Source organism: Tetrao urogallus (genome assembly GCF_951394365.1).
Source record: "Tetrao urogallus genome assembly, chromosome: 1".
Classification (NCBI taxonomy): Eukaryota; Metazoa; Chordata; class Aves; order Galliformes; family Phasianidae; genus Tetrao; species Tetrao urogallus.
In genome coordinates this window covers 90014251-90034515 of record NC_136813.1, presented here as the reverse complement: position 1 = coordinate 90034515, position 20265 = coordinate 90014251, and the positions used below count along the sequence as shown (strand labels likewise).

The 20265-nt window shown below is 41.2% G+C and overlaps 1 protein-coding gene across 1 annotated transcript; it reads left to right on the top strand.

The window, feature by feature from the left end:
• Positions 1 to 1683: 1683 nt before the first annotated feature.
• On the top strand, positions 1684 to 19148 carry IFNAR1 (interferon alpha and beta receptor subunit 1; the record flags this gene model as incomplete). Its single annotated transcript, XM_079549430.1, has 11 exons — positions 1684 to 1789; positions 7045 to 7165; positions 7853 to 8046; positions 8693 to 8853; positions 9920 to 10067; positions 10987 to 11101; positions 11858 to 12060; positions 13250 to 13404; positions 14156 to 14309; positions 16463 to 16617; positions 18921 to 19148. 11 exons carry the CDS (start codon positions 1684 to 1686, stop codon positions 19146 to 19148), a joined length of 1740 nt encoding a protein of 579 aa, XP_079405556.1.
• Between the last annotated feature and the right edge of the window lie 1117 nt (positions 19149 to 20265).

Here is a 20265-nt window from a genome sequence, read left to right as displayed (position 1 = left end):
TGGCATTCTGGTTACTGGTTGCTCACCAGTTGGAAAAGCAAAGATTTTTGTATCTTACCCTTTAGCAATCCTTAAGTATTTCTTAAAAGCTACAGGCCAAACAGAACAAAGCTACATTTATGCACAGCTGTCACAGCTGCCCAGAGAAGCTGTGGTGCCCCATCCCTGGAGGTGCTCAAGGCCAGGTTGGATGGGGCCCTGGGCAGCTGAGCTGTGGGGGGCAGCCCTGCCCATGGCAGGGATTGGGGTGGGTGGGCTTTGGTCTCTTTTCCAATTCATTGATTGTAGGATGGTTTCTTCCATGGCATTGGAAGCTTAGGCTTATTAAGCATGCTCTGAGTATATGTAGCGTCCCATAGCAGAAAATGTATCAAGAGCAACTAGGAACACTTTTATCCACAGGTTTGGCTGAAAGCATTGTGGGGTGCATTAAAAAGATCGTGGCCAGCAGGTTGAGAGAGGTGATCCTCCCCCTGTACTCTGCCCTGCTAAGGCCTCATCTGCAGCACTGTGTCCAGTTCTGGGCTCCCCAGTACAAAAAAGACAGGGATTTCTTGGAGAGAGTCCAGCAGAGAGCCACAAAGATGGTGAAGGGCCTGGAGCATCTCTCCTATGAGGAAAGGCTGAGTGAACTGGGTCTGTTCAGCCTTGAAAAAAGAAGACTGAGAGGGGACCTGATCCAGGTCTATAAATATCTGAGGTGTGGGGGGCAGAGTGGTGAGGCCAGCCTCTTTTCAGTGGTGAGTGGAGACGGGACAAGGGGAAATGGCTGGAAACTGCGGCGTAGGAAGTTCCGCACAAATGTGCGCAAGAACTTCTTTACGGTGAGGTGACGGAGCACTGGAACAGGCTGCCCAGGGGGGAACAGTGCAGCCAGTAGGACTAGGGAGTTTATTGTTCCTCTGTACTCGGCCCCGGTGAGGCCACATTTTGAGTGCTGTGTTCAGTTTTGGGCCTCTCACTACAAAAAAGACATGGAGGCCCTGGAGTGTGTTTAGAGAAGGGTAACGGAGCTGTGAGCAGTCTGGAACACAAGTCTGATGGGGAGTGGCTGAGGGAGCTGGGGTTGTTCGGTCTGGAGAGCAAGAGGCTCGGGGGAGAGCTTATTGCTCTGTATAACCACCTAAAAGGAAGTTGTGGTGAGGTTAGGGGTCTTCTCTCATGGAACAGTTATAGGACAATAGCGAATGGCCTCAACTTGTGCCATGGGAGGTTCAGGTTGGATATTAGGAAGACTTTCTTCTGAGCAAGAGCAGTGCTGCAGTGGCACAGGCTGCCCAGGGAGGTGGTGCAGTCACCGTCCCTGGAGGTGTTCAGGAGCCGTGTGGATGTGGCACTGAGGGACGTGGGCAGTGGGCGTGGGGGGGGGGTGGGCTGGTGGTTGGACTGAATGATCTTAGTGGTCTTTTCCAACTTTAATGATTCTGCGATTTTATGAAACAGGCCTAACTGTTGAACAACGGATTGCTTTCCTTCTCTGTGTGTGACACAATCCGTCTCGAGGTTCCCTGAATGTTCTTTGTCAGCAAGCAGTAGTGGGCGCCCTGTCGCAAGAGCCCCTTTTCGCCCGAGCTGCGTGAACGGCCCCTACGGCCACCCAAACTCCTCAACGCACTCACACGGCACCGCCTCCATCTTGGCGGGTGGGGCAGGCCGCATGCGCAGTCGCTAGAGGTTTCCGGTATGGGTGAGTGCTGCCACGGGCTGATGGCTGGGACGGTGTGTGCCGTGGTGCCGCTAGCAACTGTGCTGCTGTGTCTGCTGGTCGTGATATCTCCGCGCTGTGCAGGTGAGCATGGCGCGGCGGCGGCGGCGGTGGCGGTGGCGGCGGCGGCGGTGGGGGGGGCGGCAGCTGGAGCCGTGCCTGGGGCGAGGTGGGGGCGGCGCGGCCGTGGAGCCCCTCGCTCCGCGATTGTCCAGTTGCCGTCGCCGGGCTTTGGGGCGCTTAGGGGAGGGAGAGGGGGTGATGGTGTTGTGTGCCTGCTTCGTGTCTGCGTGCTGCGAGTCGGCGTGTGGGAAACGGGCTTCGGGATCCCGTTAACTTGCTGCGAAGGCGCCTCGGAGCCTGAAGTGCAACTAGGGAACCGAGGGAAACAACGCTGCTGGATTTCAGGACATGATCTCACGGGCAGTAACATGACAGAAGACCGGATACTGCTTTCTGGGGTCTGCACTGTGCCTTTGGGGCAGGGCTGGGGCGGAAAAGCAGCTCCGCGACTTCTCTTTCCCTTTCCAGCCCTTTGGTTTGTGAATTCATTCCAAGTTACAACCCGGGCTGTCAGCGCTGTGCTACCTGCAGCTATTTCAGTTAACCCACACAGAGTGCACAAAGTAATTGGCATGCCATGTGCTGCCTCTGTGTATAGAAGTGGCTGCTGGGCTGCAGTGACCTGGCACATTCTGCTCTGTTCTGCCCAGTGGTTCCTCAGTCTGAAAGCCCTGGTGATAACCCTGCTGCCTTAAAGGACCGTTCTGCCCACAGAGTCAGCAGCAGTCGGGGTGCCTCTGCTGTGTTTGGTTGTGTCTTTCTGTCTTCCATACCCACACGTAACAGGCCTGGTGCTGAAAGGTTGAGACAGAGTTTCCGTGGTAGATTCTAACCCACGCATGATAAGTGGCAGGCTGTTGCCGAGCTCCTTACAGCTGCTAGCAGGCAGCACTGCAGCAGTCATGGAGTAGGACATATAATTGTGTACTTTCACACTGTGCTTGCCCTTATAATTCAGATAGGAGAGCAAAAGTAATCATTTTTGTTAGAATGTTTCCCTTTTGAGATGAATGGTGTATCATCTCAACTTTTAGTTTGACAATTGGTTTAAAAACAGCATTTAAAGATTCAGAAGAAGTTTATAAGACAGCTGCTTTTTCTAGGGCTGCAAAACCTAAATAAGTTGATGTGGTGAATCCTTCTCTGGGCTTTTCTGTAAGTAACAGCAGAGCACTGTGAGTCTTGCCATCTTCAGCAAACTCTGTCTCTTCATATGTGTTACCGCAAGCTAGAAGGTATTGTATTCACATGGGCGATTCATAGTAAATACCAGGGAACTCAAATATGTGGAAAGTTGATGAGTAGATTTTCAGTGGCTAAAAGAGGTCTGTAAGAAAGAAAAGGATAGACTCTTTAGCAGAGTCTGCTGAGAGAGCACAAGAGGAAATGATTTCAAACTAAAAGAAGGGAGATTTAGATTGGAAGAAGTTTTTTACCATAAGATTGGTGAGGCAGTGGAAAAGAGGCAATCAAACCTGAAGCTCATGATAATCTGCTTATGGGCTGTTATTAAACCTGTTCCTTCTGAATTCACTATCCAACCATCAGAAAGGCTTGTGTTGCAGTTCAGAGTGATTTGCTTCTCTTCTGGATTTGGAGAATTTATACCAGAATGGTTTCTGCCACTGGCTGTGAACTTGCTTGTTCAGATAGGCTTCAAAATGCAGCAATTCCTGTGAGGAAGTACAGCTTGGCATCTTTTGTGATAGACTTGAGTCCATTTCCCAAAACATCACACGCTTTCCTATGCCACATCATAACAGCCTGCAATCCTACGCTATGGTTGGAAAAGCTTTTGCACTGTTTCTCTTACAATAAAACCCATGGGTGGGGAGGGAGAAGAGGAAGGGAGGGAAAGTTGTGTATGTAAGCTAACGTCCTCATCCCAGTGTGCTTCCTTACCCATTCTACTGCTTTTGAAGGAGATTACTTTGATGCATCTTCTATCCAACTGACAGTGGAAAAACATAGTGAGCTTCTGCAAAACCACCGAATATAGTTAATGCTGTTATATTCCATTTTTAGATAGGGTAAAAGCATAGCCTGTGGTACAGGGGCTACAAGAAAGTAGGGGACAGACTCTTAAGCAGGGCCTGTTGTGATATGATAAGGGAAAATTATTTCAGAGTGAAGGTGGGGAGGTCTACATTAAATATAAGGAAGAAGTTTTTTACAGTAAGGGTGGTGAGGCAGTAGAACAGGTTGCCCAGAGAGGCAATGGATTCCCTATCCCTAGAGACACTCAAGGTCAGGCTGGATGGGCTCTGAGCACCTGATGGAGCTGTTTGTCCCCCTGCTCATTGCAGGGGGGTTGGACCAGATGGCTTTTGAAAGGTTCCTTTGAACTCAAACAATTCTGTGATGACCTTTAAAGGGTGTTTTTTGGTTGATTGTTCTCCCTGAGATAGGAATGTATGTTGAACTAATTTGGTAGTGAAGAAACTGAGGGTCTGGGGAAAGGTGCGTTCTTTTTGTCATTGAATCAAGCAAAGAAATCAGAGCCTTTGGAATAAGTATTGCTTTGCACACTGGGTTTCTAGCTGAATCTTGAAATTTCTCTGGGAATCAAGTGTTGCTGAATTTACTCCTTGACTCCGTGGTTATTCTTTATTGGAATTTAGGAAATAATTGCTTTAGGGAAGCAAACACAATACTCTGGAAGTAGGGATTATTGTGCGAAAGGATAGGCGTGGATCGCCTATGCACATCTGTGTTATTGAGAACAATGTTAAATCAACCTGAAATACTGGGGGAAACTCGAAAAGTGCTGGGGTGTAGCAGTGCTAATTAGAATGAAAAGGTTGAGACTCTTTCTGCGAGGCTGTTCTTCATTTATAGAACTCGGCTAGAGCACTGTGGCTGGTGAGTTACGTTGTTCCAAGGGAGTTTGTTTGGAGAGAATGCATAAGACAAGAATGATAATTATTCACAAAACTAGTACGTTTTACTTACATGGGAAAATGAAAGCAGGAGATGGAGTGAGCAGGATAACTGGGGCTTGGAGCCTTCAATAAATAGTTATTTAAGCTCGCATAAGAAATTTGATTTCCTCGTGAAGGTGTTAGATCGAGTTGTCAGGTTTGTCTCTGAGGATCAGGAGAGCTTTATAAACTAGTAATCTGTTTTTCCAGCAAGGGCATGGAGGAAGATGCCTAATCAGATTCAGGACAGATCTATGAGTGCTGTGGGGTTTTAGTGTTCTGTTTCTGTATTTACATTTTGCATCTGTTGAAGCCAAAAGGCCATCTGGTTCAGTGTTGGTCTGCAGCAGCAGCTGGCAGCGGAGCAGGAAAGAAAACAGCAGCAAATACATTGTGATACCTGCAGTATAATGGGACAGCAGCTTGTAGCACTGAGGTTGAGAGTCTGACTCATTTCATAAACCAGGCAAGAGCTGAGCACATGCAGTCCAAAGGGAGGAAGTCCTACAGACGAAGCGCTCAATGAAGCGGCAGTTTTGTTTGTGCAGAGCAGAGCTGCTTGTTTTGATGCTTCTTGGCCTCTGAAAGCAGCTCTTAGTGCCTGGTTCCAGCAATGTGTGAGGATTACAAAAGAATCAGTGTCAAGCTGGGGTCAATGTTGTTCCAGCTTGCATGAGGAAGTTCTCAGAGAAAAGAGGCAATCAAACCTGAAGCTCATGATAATCTGTTTATGGGCTGGTTTATGGGCTGTTATTAAACCTGTTCCTTCTGAATTCACTATCCAACCATCAGAAAGGCTTGTGTTGGAGTTCAGAGTGATTTGCTTCTCTTCCGGATTTGGAGAATTTATACCAGAATGGTTTCTGCCACTGGCTGTGAACTTGCTTGTTCAGATAGGCTTCAAAATGCAGCAATTCCTGTGAGGAAGTACAGCTTGGCATCTTCTGTGGTAGACTTGAGTCCATTTCCCAAAACATCACACGCTTTCCTATGCCACATCATAACAGCCTGCAATCCTACGCTATGGTTGGCAAAGCTTTTGCACTGTTTCTCTTACAATAAAACCCATGGGTGGGGAGGGGGGAGAGGAAGGGAGGGAAAGTTGTGTATGTAAGCTAGCATCCTCATCCCAGTGTGCTTCCTTACCCATTCTACTGCTTTTGAAGGAGATTACGTTCCTATAGTGAACTTCTGCAAAACCACCGAATATAGTTAATGCTATTATATTCCACTTTTAGATAGGGTAAAAGCATAGCCTGTGGTACAGGGGCTACAAGAAAGTAGGGGACAGACTCTTAAGCAGGGCCTGTTGTGATACGATAAGGGAAAATTATTTCAAAGTGAAGGTGGGGAGGTCTACATTAAATATAAGGAAGAAGTTTTTTACAGTAAGGGTGGTGAGGCAGTAGAACAGGTTGCCCAGAGAGGTGATGGATGCCCTGTCCCTGGAGACACTCAAGGTCAGGCTGGATGGGCTCTGAGCACCTGATGGAGCTGTGGGTGTCCCTGCTCATTGCAGGGGGTTGGACCTTTGAAAGGTTCCTTCCAACTTAAACAATTCTATGATTCTATACTGCTTAGATTTATATGAAGGTAACGTGCCGGCATGACCCCTATTGAACAAGCAAATTTTTTGACAAATGTTCCCTTCGTTCCTCTACTATGGTCCCACCAAAAAAAAACCTTTTGAAATGTTCATTTCAATGATTACTCTGTAACCTTTTTTTTTTCACAAAGCTTCCTGATTTTTAGTTTGAGCACTTTTAATCCATATGTAATATTGCCTCCTGTTGGCTATCTCCCTGACAGAGGTTAGTTCTTCTCCTCTCGTGGACTGCTCTTTCCCTTGACATTTTAATCATTCTTATACGTGTCCTCAGGTTTAACCCTTGCCCTCTGTATGTCATTTTATGTGCTGTTCCTTGGGTAAAAGAAAACATAGGACTTAAGAGAGGTAGAAAACCTGCTGTGAGAAGAAACCTCACTGAATGGGATTTATATTCAAGGCCGTGCATTGATTTTTGTGGCAGTAATGTGTGGCACAAAGTCTGACGCAGTGTCTGTTCCACAGCTGTGAAATGAGAGCATTAGGTCAGTCCCGAGTGGTTTGCAGCTGAGCTCCAGATGTTGGATCCAACCAATAAAATATGGCATAAAAGCATTCAGATTGCTTGTAATTGCTCGTAGCAGTGAACTTCATGTGATGAATGTTATGACTGCATGTGTTTTTGAAAGGGAGATAGGGGGATAATTATTTCACTGTCAGTCTTTTTAACAAAAGTGGTTTCTCCTTATACTGTGTCAAAATTACTTATCCCAATCCTTATATAGCTTGATATTGTCTTTTATTTATAGGCCAGACTGATCTGAAGAGTCCTCAGGATATTCAGGTTTATGCTGTAAATACAAATTTCACCCTGAGGTGGAACTACACTGGGGATGGTACCAATGTGACGTTTTCAGCACAATACCAGTAGTAAGTAGTAGCTTCATGCTGAGCCACAAAGTATCAGACCTGGAGTTTTACAGAAGAGCAAATTGGTTTACTGACTGATTTATGTTTCTTGATGCTGCCACATAAAACTGCTAGGAGGATATTTCTTGACATAGAATCCAAGAGTTGTCCTTCATATTTCTAGTTTACATGTAAAATTAGATTGTTACTGATAGGGATGTGTTATAAACACAGAGCACACTTAGTAGTAATTCTCAATACTGGGCAATAAAATGGTACATTTGGAAATGTAGTTTTCAAATGTATTGATTCTTCTCTGTTTTGGGGGGTTCTTTCCTTTTTTTTGAGCTAGGTTGTGTCAACACACACAAGCTAAATTTGAGAGAGGAAGTAATTCTGGATTTTGACAGTTCTTTATTGCCGTTCTCAGACACTGTGTTCACACGCTGAATAAACCTAGTGGTTAGCTATCAGTCTACAAAGTCTGATACTCTTGGGTAAAAAGGTTAAACTGATAAAGTGCTAGGTTAAAGTAATGAATTAAGTGGTGGTATCAACTTGTGGCTGACAAAATAGGTATCACCAGCACCAGTGTAATTGGTGCTAAATGCTAGGCAAACTGATACTTCTTAGCATTTAGAAGAAGGTGAAGAAAACTGAGGATTTAGATTGCTTTGATTTTTATTTTATTTTATCTTCTTCTCGCAGCTTTGATGATGTTCAGACAGATAAACCAGAATGGAGGGAATTATCTGGTTGTCAGAATGTCAGTCACACGGAATGTGGCTTTTCTTCAGCAATAACTGCATACTATGATGTGCATCACATGCGCATAAGGGCTGAAAGAAGGGAAGACAAGTCTCCATGGTCTAGCATTTTTGAAATGATTCCGTATGAAATAGGTATGAGCTCCTTACATATAGCAACATATCTAGTTAAATGTCCTTCTGCACTTTATTGTGGCTTCTATATGTCGTTTCTTCTGCTTACAACAGCATAAATTAGTGACTGTTTCAACCTTAAAGTAATGTAAGGTACTTACAGGTGATTTCTGGAAAGGGAAAAATATTGATGGTGGTGCTGTTCTTCTGAGGGATCTTACTATCACTCTGTCTTTTTAGATTCCATAAAACCTCCCTGAAATGGGCTTTCCTGGAGGTCTTCTACTGACCTCTTGGCTTTTCATTATAGGATAGTGAAGGAAGGCTATTGTGCAGTACTACTGGATTGATTTGTTTGAGCTAAGTTTTTTGCCTTACTTATTTTAAAATACAGTCCAGCTTTTTCATTCCTTTACAGAAAATGTTCAGTTGTAATACTGCATTTTAATTTCAGGCAACGCTGTCATATATTTTAGGTCAGATTTCTGTGAGTTACTGCCTGAGAAGAATTAAAACTAAGTTTCTGTGGGCAATTCCTGTAGTTTTGTTACAGCATTGAAAGAGTTGAAAGTAAGATACTAAATCACAGTAGCTGTGTATTATTAATGTAATTTAAATGTTGGTTTGTTTTCCTTTAAGCATTCATCACACTTTTTCATATTTGCAGCTCAGATTGGTCCCCCTGAAGTAGCGTTGCAGTCCATAAATGGAGCCATTAAAATTAAGGTTTCTCCTCCAGAAGCAAATCAAGTCCGAAAAATGTGGCTAAACCCTCTGCTTTTTAAATATAATGTAGTTATCTGGAAAAATTCATCCAATGTAGAAGAGGTATGATTATATTCTGATGTTTTTGACCATAACCTTTGCCTTAATTGTTGAATGCTCTAAAATTGAATTGTTTAAATATATAGCTTGTTTAGTTACACAATAATAGTACAACTGTTGCAGCGTGGCTGAGAAATTGTTTTTAATTTGTGTGTTTGTATTTCTATAGGACTATGTTAGGTATTTTATGAGAATTGCTATGTTTCTCTTAAATCCCAGAGCCAGCTGTTAATGCATGAGGGGTGAAGTGAAACCATCTCACATGAACTGGAGCAGGATCTACTGTCAGCCAGCAGGAACAGGGAAAGGAAAGAAAGGAAAGAAAGGCAGTGGGAAGAAACACAGTAGGATAAAGATAGGGAAGGGTAAGGGCGAGATAAGAGGCTAATTTGATCTTCTGGAGTTCTTATAATTGAAGTACAAGCTGTGTGTCTGACATGTCTGGTCAGCCAAGTGGGGAGAGGAGGAAGCGTTTGTTCAATGAACATAGTGCACTTGAATTCCTCAGTTACGTTTCATCCGGAGCTGTGCTGCATTCCTGAAACTGGAAATCTAGTTTCATATGTAAAGGAGCAAAGTTAGAAACTTCCTTTCAGCGCTGAATCGGCTACACGTATCGTCCTTTGTTCCCTACTTTAGCACTGCCTAGGGAAAGCTGGGGAGGGACTCCTTGTAAGGGCATGTAGCAACAGGACAAGGGGAAATGGCTTTAAACTGGAAGATGGTACACTGAGACTAGATGTTAGGAAGAAATTCTTTACTGTGATGGTGGTGAGACACTGGAACAGACATTGGTTGCCCAGAGATGTTGTGGATGCTCCCTCCATGGAGGCATGCAAGGCCAGGCTGGATGAGGCTTTGAGGAGCCTGGTCCAGAGGGACATATCCCTGCCTACACTAGGAGATTGGGACTAGGTGATCCTAAAGGTCCTTTTCATCCCAAACCATCCTATGCTCCTGTGATGTTGTACAAATAGACTGAAACCTGGCGGGTGGAAAGGATACTTGAAAATCAGCTCATCTGGAAGAGCTGTTATCTTCATATACTGTTCACAATTCTCTCTTATAGGTCAGAAATCAAAAGATTTTACCTATGGATGTAATAGATGGTCTTGCTCCAGAGACTACCTATTGTTTGAAAGTTCAAGCAATTATTCTTCTGGACTATCGAGAAGGCCTGTTCAGTCCAATCCATTGCATAAAAACCACCCGTAAAGGTAAAGTATGAAGTCATCTTACTTCAAACAGGTTCCTTCTTTGGTATAGCAGCAATCATCACATGTTATTTAGAATTTTCTATTTTAAACCAATGTAAAATGTTGCCTATTGATATTAGAAGTTTTTATAGTACACAGAGGTTTTCGTGTGGAGGCAAATTCTGTCCAGTGATTTGGATTGTGAACACTACTTTCTCTGTATTGGAAAACTAGATATTTTTTTTTGGATTTGTGACTTTGAATCAAGAGGAAAGGGAAGCATGTGTTGACAAAATAAAATACTTTTGTGTATTAGGTAATGAATGAATGCATATGAAGTGGAGCCAGGCTTAGAAAAATGTCTTTTATGCAAGCCTTTTGGACTTTATTTTTGCAGATTCTGAAGAATTCCTGTGTGCAACTTGCTTGCAATTAATAGCTTGCTTTGCACGTCTACACTTAAATTCTTTTGTGCGCAGTTCAAGTGTCTTTAAGTATTCCTCAACGTGTGTTTCAGGAAAAATTACAGTGTGGGAATGTAGAAAATTAAACTCTAGATTGAGTGGATGATACATCAAAACTGCTTTGTGTTTGTTTGTGTATATTTCACATAGTTTTCTAGGCAAGTCACTGCTGGACTAGTTTATTTCTACAAGTCTTCATGCATCTCTCCTTCATTTTAACTGTAGTGAACTAAACTAATGCTTTTATTGTTAAAGGCTTACATTCTGTTGTATATACAGCATATCAGTTTGTCATCTTTATAATTCAAACATAACTGTTTGTTTGTTTGTTTGTTTGTTTGTTTTTTACTGTTCTGTAAACTTCCTGAATGTGTACCATGACCATTTGTGTGAGGAATGCTCACTCAGTGAGGAATTGCTGTATGTGATACAAAGCTTATTACTACCCAGTAACTTCTGCTTTTTCTTTTGAGCAGTAAATGACCTTCTTTGTCCAACGAATGTGAGAGCTTTTGCTTTGAACATGCAGTTCTATCTGCTTTGGGATAATCACTATAAAGAACATGTGAACTATACCGTGCAGTATCTCACGTGAGTTAAGCAATTTCCATCTCTCTGTAGTGTAGTTCTAAATGGCATTTGCTGTCTTTTGCAAATGCTTGCTAGAAGTTAAATACTTTGTAAATGTGTTTCAACACATTCTGTGAAGCACTGAATTCATCTAGTGGCTTTTTAAAGGATTGCATACAGCCTGTTGTAGAACTTCTGAATGCTAGTCTTGTCTTAGGAGTGCTAAATACCTGGTAGAATTGACTACTCTATGTATTCTAAGTAGCATTTCTTCTAAGATAGGAAGTTTGCATTTCCTTGTACCTTTTTAAATGTGAAGAAATTAGATGACTAGAAGTCATGAGCAAAATGCTGTTGTTCAAGGTTTCAACTGTCAACATATTTGATTACTTCTGGTCACTTTCCAGCATTTGAAAAAGAAAATGTCATATCTAAATGCATGCATCTTAATATACAGTTGTATGTGGAACAAATACTGTGACTGGCATCAAAATGACGAGAGAGAGCTCATCAAGAGCAGCATTCTTTTGGAGTTCCTTCAACGTGACATAAAAGTAACTTCATAGAACTCGTTGAAAAATCTGAATTTGAATTGTAAAAATTTTTACAACAGGAAATTTTTCTAGTGAGGATTAAGTAAGGCACTCGTTTGTACTTCCTGATTTAGTTGACTTCATTGTTTCATTTATAAATAGAAGAACTAGTTTTCTTGTTTGTTTGTTTTTTTTAAATTTGTGGGCCCTACATCATAAAAAGACATTGAAATGTTTCTTGCAGTGGGTACCTAAAGAACCTTTATGATGATTATTCCTTGAAGTGGCGGAAGGTACCAGGATGTGAGAACATCACTGACATGAAATGCAATTTGTCGTCTGTCATCGAGCCTACTTCGGCATCTCATTACTTCCGTGTGCAGGCCACGAATGAATATAATAAATCATGTTTGTCTAAAGATATAAGAGTAGATCCTCTGGTAACGAGTAAGGAGATATTCTTTCTTAAATTTTTTCATTTCTCAGCCAGCTTGTACTTGATGCTACATGAGTTGCTCTGAAAGTGATGCCTCCTATTTAATTCCATGGAAACTAGCACAGATAAAAAGATGAGAGTAACACAATTTGATAGAGCAAATTTTCAGCTACAAAACAATATTTTTCAACGTAGTCACCACAGTTAGCTGTATGCTTCCATCACTGATAAACAAGAGCCTGCATGCTTTGTTTGTAAATGTCTGCAGCAGTGGAGGTGGCTCATGTGACCTGCTGTTTCACAGCTGCTATGATGGTATTGTTGCTAGGAAAATGTTGCCCATACGGCCCATCCTTCATTGGCCCAAAGAGATCAGGTTGCCCAGGGTCTTATCCAGCCTTACCTGGAAAGTCTCCAGGGACAGGGCATCAACCACATCACTGGGCAGGCAACCTGTTCCTGTGCCTCACCATCCTCACCGTAAAAGATTTTTTTCCCTTATATCTAAACTAAATCTACTCTCTTTGAGCTTGAAGCCTTTTCCCCTCGTTCTATCACCACAGACCCTGCTAAAGACTCTGACCCCTTCTTTCCTGTAGCTCCCATCTAGATACTGATGATGGATGAGCTGATTGAGACATACTGCATGCTTTGTAGTCTTGACAGCTGTGCATGGCTGTCCATGGCTTGTCTTTCATGTCTCTTACCACTGCTAAAATGCATCACCCACTGCTTCACTGTACTCACATCCAGTCTTTGGTTTCCCTTGAAGTGTCGGTGAATATCAGTGAGATCCATTTTTTCCATACAGAGGAATTCAGTGACACACCTTTGCTTCATACACGCTTCTGTGTCAAACGCCGTTATGTCAAACCGCCCCTCTGCTGCTGTGTGCCACATGACAGCAACATGTAATGGCATATTGGTGGGAAGGTTCAGCCTTTACTGCCATACTGCCAACATCCACCTCTGTTGTCATGGGTCAACAAAATAAAATACGAGGCAGTACTTTTGGAGCTGCCCTTATGCATACAGATACGTACAGGTGAAACTATTACTCAAGTCAGGGTTTTAAACACACGTTTAAAAAAAATTTTCATAGATTTAAATGGCTGTGTTTTATTCAGTATTGTTACTTCTATTCTGTCAGTCTTTTTTTTTTTTTTTAACCTTTCTTTTTTTTTTTTTTAACGTCTGAAGATGAAATTGGCCCTCCTGGTATAAAGCTGGACATCAGTGATGTTTTGCTCCATGTCAAGATTATTCCTCCAGGAGGACCTGAGAGTGAAATCATGAGTGACCTTTATGATTTATCGTACCAGATTCTGTATTGGAAGAATTCATCAGATAATGAGGTATGAAATCATCAAGTGCTTAAAACAGTCTGTGCAATTTGCTATGACACGAACAGTCCATTTAAGTTCTAAAGAAGCTTATTTTCAGAAGAGGTACGTACACGGTGTGCCAGTCATGGTGCCTGTTTGTTTTTGTGAAAGATTCTTTTAAAAAGTCTAGCATTACAACCTGAGGTGATTTTGATCTTTTTTCATTCACGTGGCCATGTAATGATTTTGTAAAGCTACGTTCTGAGTTTCATAAAGCTGCCAAATGGCTTGCTTTTGAACAGAGGTTTCTTTCTTACAGTATCTCTGTAGGAGTCTTGTCCTAACGTAGATTCTTGCCTCTCAAATGCTTATTTCTGTATTTGCAGTTTTATACCTACATGTATAATAAAATAATGAAGCCTTGAATGTTTCCAGTTCATGTTTTAATACATCTCCTCATAGCCTTTAAATGTTCTTAGAGCAAAATATTTTTATTGTAATCGGGAAACGTGTGTGTATAAACTTGTGGGAAAAGGAAAACAGTAACTGGAAGGAGTTTAATTTTGCACACAGTACATCAGTTTTGATTGCAAAATTTTGGTATGGTGAAAATGGTATCTTCTTGACAATCCAATGTTTTCTGAATCGGCTTGCTTTAGAGTTACGTGGTTCTTCTGTTTTATTCAAAGCTACTTACAGAATTACTTCTTCAGCAGAGTCCAAAACTCTTGGTGAGTGATTCTTATAATATGTATGTGCACCTTACTTTGCTCTTTTTCAGGAGGAAGTAAAAATGAAAGAAACAAAACAGACAATAGCGACAGTCTCTGATCTGACACCCTCAACTTTGTACTGTGTGAAAGTACAAGCGTTCTCAGTAGCTTACAACAAAAGCAGTGATTTCAGCAAAGAGGAATGCATCGGAACACCTGGAGGTAGGATGAACTTTGGACTTGTTACACCTACGGAATTGAAACTGTTAGCACTTCACTGGCCTTTGCAGTCCTCACTAGTTAGGAAGTATTTGCAGCACGATGGAACGGCCTTATCAAGTCAGCACCCATTGGGCAAAGGTCTGTCACTGCTGCTGTGTTCTGTCCTGTTGCTGTACTGATACGACTTCTGTTCTCACCTCAACAAAACTGCATTGCGGTTATTCCACAGTACATCTGAGTTTAGAAATTGTCTCAGAATAGTCACTGTAATGATTATGAATTAAACTTAATTCCAGCTTGTTAATAGCACACTTTAATGTCCATTACTTCCTAAATATGGTTATGAGGGTGCAGGGAATCTCTAGGTGCTACATTTTTAAGAGTATTTTATTCTTGAGTTGTCTTAATTATTTTGTGAATTAACTTAATTTAAAAAAAAATCCTAGTCTAAAGTGTGAGGGGGCACTTTAGGGGACAAATAAAGATGAAAACACTCAGACTCGTTACTGACTCGTTTGCACATTGTATGCAAAATGAAAATAGGTTTGAGGATGGGTTATATTCAGTCAACATCAGGGCATGTTAAACTGTTGAATTTAATTTGGCTGGTTGTCTTTTAGTAAGAGCTCTTAGCACTAGTAGAAATAAAGAACTATCCAAACTGATACTAAGAAAATTTAATAGTCATATTATTATTTTCTCACATAATAAACTTCTGGGACGTAGTGATTTATATAGTCCTCACTTCCTGTCTTTATTAATCCTAAAAATAATTAAATGTTACCTTTTTTTAGTTTCATAAAATAAATTCTTTAATTGTTCAACTGGTTAAAGATTAGATTTCCCCATATTGCCCTATTGAACTTAACCTACTAAAGACCAAGAAGTACGTTCCAGCCTCCATATTGGGATAGAAAGTCACACAGATTGTGCCATGTGTTTCCCAGATATTCTTATATCTGTGTGGAATGTTTTTGTTCTTTGATCACTTGTACTAACTGGAAATAGAGATTAAAAAGTCCCGATTGTCTCATCTAGGTTATTTGTAAAGTGTTTCCTGTTATTATAGTGTGTTCAATCTCCCTTCAGTTGGTTTGTTTGATAGAGAGAATGTGTTGCAAAGTAGAATAGAGGAGTAGAATAGAAGGAAGCTTGCAGAACTCTTGAACTTAATCACTGAACACCCTATGACTATTCAGCTGAAAGATTTATTTGATGACAATATTTTGCTATCAAAAGCTGGGTTCTGCTTTCTATTCTTCTACCACAAGGTTCAAAATTTAAGTCTTAGAACTGAACCTTGCCTGTTAGAAGCCTTTCTATGGTTCTTGAGTTGGAACAGGAATACAGGATCGTTTTTGAGCACTGAAGTGAAATTTATCTCACTATTCTATACTTACATAGGTTTCTGTACTAGTGTAAGAAGTTGAGCAGTTGTGTAGATTACCAGTATAGGAAATAGTCGGAATATGCTTGGGATTGATTTATTCCTATATACTCATCTGAAAGGAATAGATAAGTTGCTTGCTAGATCTTTTTTCTCCCTACTGACTGGGCCACAGTCATCTGAATCTTAGAACAGGAGCTCCTTTCCTGTCAAAGAAACTCTTTTGTGCTCCTAGAGGTCTTCCAAGTCTGGCCATTCTAATCATTTCCTGGCTGAAAAGCCAGCAGCCAACTTTGCTGTTTTAATTGTTCATTCTCCTTCCATAACCCATGGAAATTTCCATAACGTGGAAATGTTGACTCCCGTATTTCCATTAGTTTCAGATTATGTAGTCTGGGGCCAGAGCCAGCGGGGTAACAGATTTGTGTGCATCAGGTGCTTCATGCGGTTGTCTGTGGGCAGCCTTTCTGTCTTGCTGTCAGGTAGTGAGGGAATCACTGGATCCTGGTTCTGATCCTGTATGCAGATTCCTGTGTTCTCATATTTGATAAATCTCTTGTGCTGTGATTTTAATGAAATTACTTAAGGTATAAGGATGACATCATTTTCATAATGATCATCGTGCCTGGCTATAGTGATGTAGGATTGCAAAATTCTATGATAAGCACTGTGTCAGATTTGGAAAACATCTGTTATAATCTTGGTAGTAGTTCATGAATACCTAGACTAAATGTTTGGTTTATTGGTTTTTTTTTCCCTTCTTCAGGTAAAAGCTTACCTCTGATCATTTTAGCAACATTTGTAGCTGCGCTGATTGTTGTCTTGATTGTGGCATTGCTGGTTATTTTTTTCCTGTATCAAGCCTACAATAAAATCAAGTACATGTTCTTTCCTTCATGCCGGACTCCTCTGAACATAGAGGTAAGATGAGATTTATTTTTCTTTAAGCAGAAAATATAATGGAAAGAAAGAAGTGATTCTGTTATCTTGTAGTCTTACAGGTTAATTGTATACTTTTTAACAAAATGCAGGAATGCCCAAGGGAAAAATTGAGTAGTAACATGTTCTAGAATTCTGCGTAACACAGAATGGCACTGGGACTTACTCACATCCTTTCACTTACCAGCTTGACATTATTTTCTTGCTGCTTAAAACTTGATTTTTATTGCTTCCAGTTTGTTTGTTCCTTGTTGCATTACACCTCACTAGTTTATCTGAAGGTTTCTTTGGGAGGGAATCATGAGTATCTTGGAGACGGGAGTTGACTGAGAGCACCTCTACAAGGAAGGACGTGGAGATACTAGTGGTAGATATGAGCTGGCAATGTGTGTTTGCAGCCTAAGCAAGTCAGTCATATCCTGGACTGCTTGAAAAGAAGCCTAGTCAGCAGGTCAAGGAGTTGATTGCCTGCTTTTTAACTCATAAGGCTCTACCTGCAGTACTGCATTCAAGTCTGGGACTCCCAATGCAAGAGGGCCATGGAGTTGTTGGAACATCTCAAGAGTAGGGCTATAAAGATGGTCAGAGGGCTGGAGCACCTCTCCTGTGAAGAAATGCTGAGAGCTGCGGTTGCTTGGCTTAGAGAAGGCTCTGAATTTGTGGCCTCTTGTATAAGCTCACCTTATGTTTGTTGTTTTGTTTTAATTTTTTTTTTAAATGCTGGGGCCTGTAGTGAGAAGGGACAATCATTTAAAACTGAAATGGGATAGTTTCACATTGGATATGAGGAGAAATTTTTGTGATGAGGAGCATCTGGAGCAGGTTGCCCAGGGAAGTTGTGGATGCCTCCTTCATGGAAGCATTCAAAGTCAGGTTGAATGGGGCTTGAGCAACCTCTTAACAGTCCTTGCCCATGGTGAGGGGGGAGGGTTGGAAGTAGATGATCTTTAAAAATCCAACCAAAACCATTGTGTGGTTCTATGCATAGAAGTTGATGGAGCATTTTCTGGCTCTTTCATTATTAGAATTAGAGAGAATTGAATGGTTTTATTAAGATCCAGATTCAAAACCAAAGCATCTTCAAGCAGGCAGACCTACAGATCTCTTGGTCATAAGACTGTTTGGGATACAGGAAGGGTTAATTGGATCAAGGGCATCTTTGTAGAAGAAAACTGAATGAAACATTACTAAAATAAACAGAAACCATATCTGGCTCAGGAAGCTGGTGAGAGTTGGATGTTGGAAGCGTCTGTCCAGCTTTGTGTATTCTGTGGAAGTCATATTACATTTCTGCCATATCTTCTGTGTCTCTTTATCATCTGAGAGGCTGTGTGATCAAAGAACTGTTGTTATTGCCTGTCCTTTAAAACTCAAAGGAGGTAAAAATGCAAGTTCAATCTTTGGAGGAAATTTTGATATAGCAAATGTCTGCCATCTCTTGACATGATGACCTTTATGGTTCAAGTCCCAAAAAGGATGATTATGCAGTTTCTGAGCTCTGCTTGGCATAGTACTTAATAGTGATCCCATTCTAGAGTAAACAGTGCCACACGTAAATGTGGATATATTTTAGAATGTGAGTGTATCATAGAATCACGGTTCTGTATTGGAGCATATCCAGAACTACTCCTCACACAGCTTTCTTCAGTGTTTCCCAGACCACTGACTTGAGCGGTGTGTGGCCTTCCTAATGTATCACCTTCTCCTTGGGGCTCTTATGATATGTAATGTGCAGAGCTTTCTGAACACAGCTATAATTTAACCCTAGTTGCGTAGTTTTCAAGGGCTAATCTGAACTTAATTTGTAAGGCAGCATTTTAGCTCTTTTGTTCAGTAGAATACTGATAACATAATTAATATTGTGTATTTATTTGATATAAAAACCATTTCAGAGAATAGATTTGAAGCACATAGAACAGACAGTGGCACTCTTGAGAGCTATGTAAGGCTTGGTGTCGTGCTGTAGCAGCTTGCTTCATTCATTCCTTTTATTTCTTGAGTGGTCTCAAGGCTGTAATCAATGAAGTATTGTGATTATATACATGATTGACAGCTGCAAACATAGCAGAAGAGTTGAGGTTGCTAGAACAATGTATAAATGCAGCTAAACTTTATCACGACTTTTCATTCCTGAACTTAAGAGAGCAGGTTGCATGCTATAGGTAGAAAAATTTGTGACTATTGGATACAGTACAGTGTAGTTGTATGGCCTTCATGTTAAGTGGGGTTATTTTTTAGGTGTTGTATATGAATCTTCATCTTTCTTTGCGCTTCTGTTTTTGCAGGGCTTTGGAGGACAGCTCTTTAGCAGTCCATTTGTGCCTGCTGCAGAAGAACCAGTAGAAATTTGTTACATAATTGAAAGTAGCATCGCAGAAGAAGTAAATCAAAATGATTTTAGAGGCAACAGACATTTCAAACAGAGCAGTCGAGATTCGGGGAATTACTCTTACGATGATAATACCTCACAGAGCAAAGGATCAGAAGAAGCACTAGGAAAGGACATACTATAACTTCTATGGAAATAAAATTCAAAGATGGGACTTGTAGTATAATAAACACTTGAACTTTTTTTAGTTATGAAAGTCTTCGGCCTAATGAAGACTATATGACTTTGGGATCCTTGTTCTGAAGTTTTCAAATCTGCACTTTGTTACTGGAAAATGAAATACCTTCTCTGCTGCCAGCTGACTGCAGTTAAAGCACCACGGAGTTCTGGTAGCTTACACCATTTTGACTGAATAGTCATCTGATGGTAAAAGGAATACTATCCAAATAAAGAGAAGAGATCTGTATGCTTCATATACTTGAACCTATAACCTTGATGAAAGCCTACTGTGTTGCACAAGAAGGATTTCTCTCTTACAGGTTTATTTTGTGTGCCAGTGTGTACTTTGACAGAGTCTTTAGATTATCCTTATGCAGGCAAAAGAAAATTGATGCCAAATACCATTTCAAGTACTTCTCTGGCATCTTCCAGCCCCCTTGGAGACAGTGTTTTTTGAGTCAGTAAGTCCAGAGCAAAGTATGCTCTGGAAAGTACCCAGAGCAAAGAAGACAACAGCCTCAACGAGGCAAATCCTCTGAGCATCCCTTTAAAATTCCATATAGCCGTGGCTGCCAGGTGCTCCCAGTGCCCACTTCCATGTGTGTGAAGCTGTGTATTGGGGTGCTCTTCTCCCATAGCACTGGTTAACATGGGCAAGTACCAAGTGGGGAGAAGGCACTCCACTGTGGAAAATAAAAAAAAGAAAAGTCACAGTGGAAGCACTTTGTAAATAGAGGTATGGTCAAACCGCATTGTGCTGCGTTTAGAATGGCAGCCAATGAATACATAAAATAACCGAATAACACTTTGAAAAATACTTCAACAATTACTTTGATGATAAGGCATATTAAGATGAATATCCTGTTCTTTTTTTCTTTTTTTCTTCTCTAACCAGAAGGTTAGAACTCTTGTAACTGAATGGGATTTGTGAATGTGAAACTTTATTCTGTATGTACAAATATCCAAGTTGTATTTAGAAAATGCCTTCTAACAGCATGGCAAGGACACTGTCCTTCACAGCTTTTCCAACTCAGTCTTTTCTTTCCAACAGCCAACTCTTTGTACAAATTGTAAAGATGCTG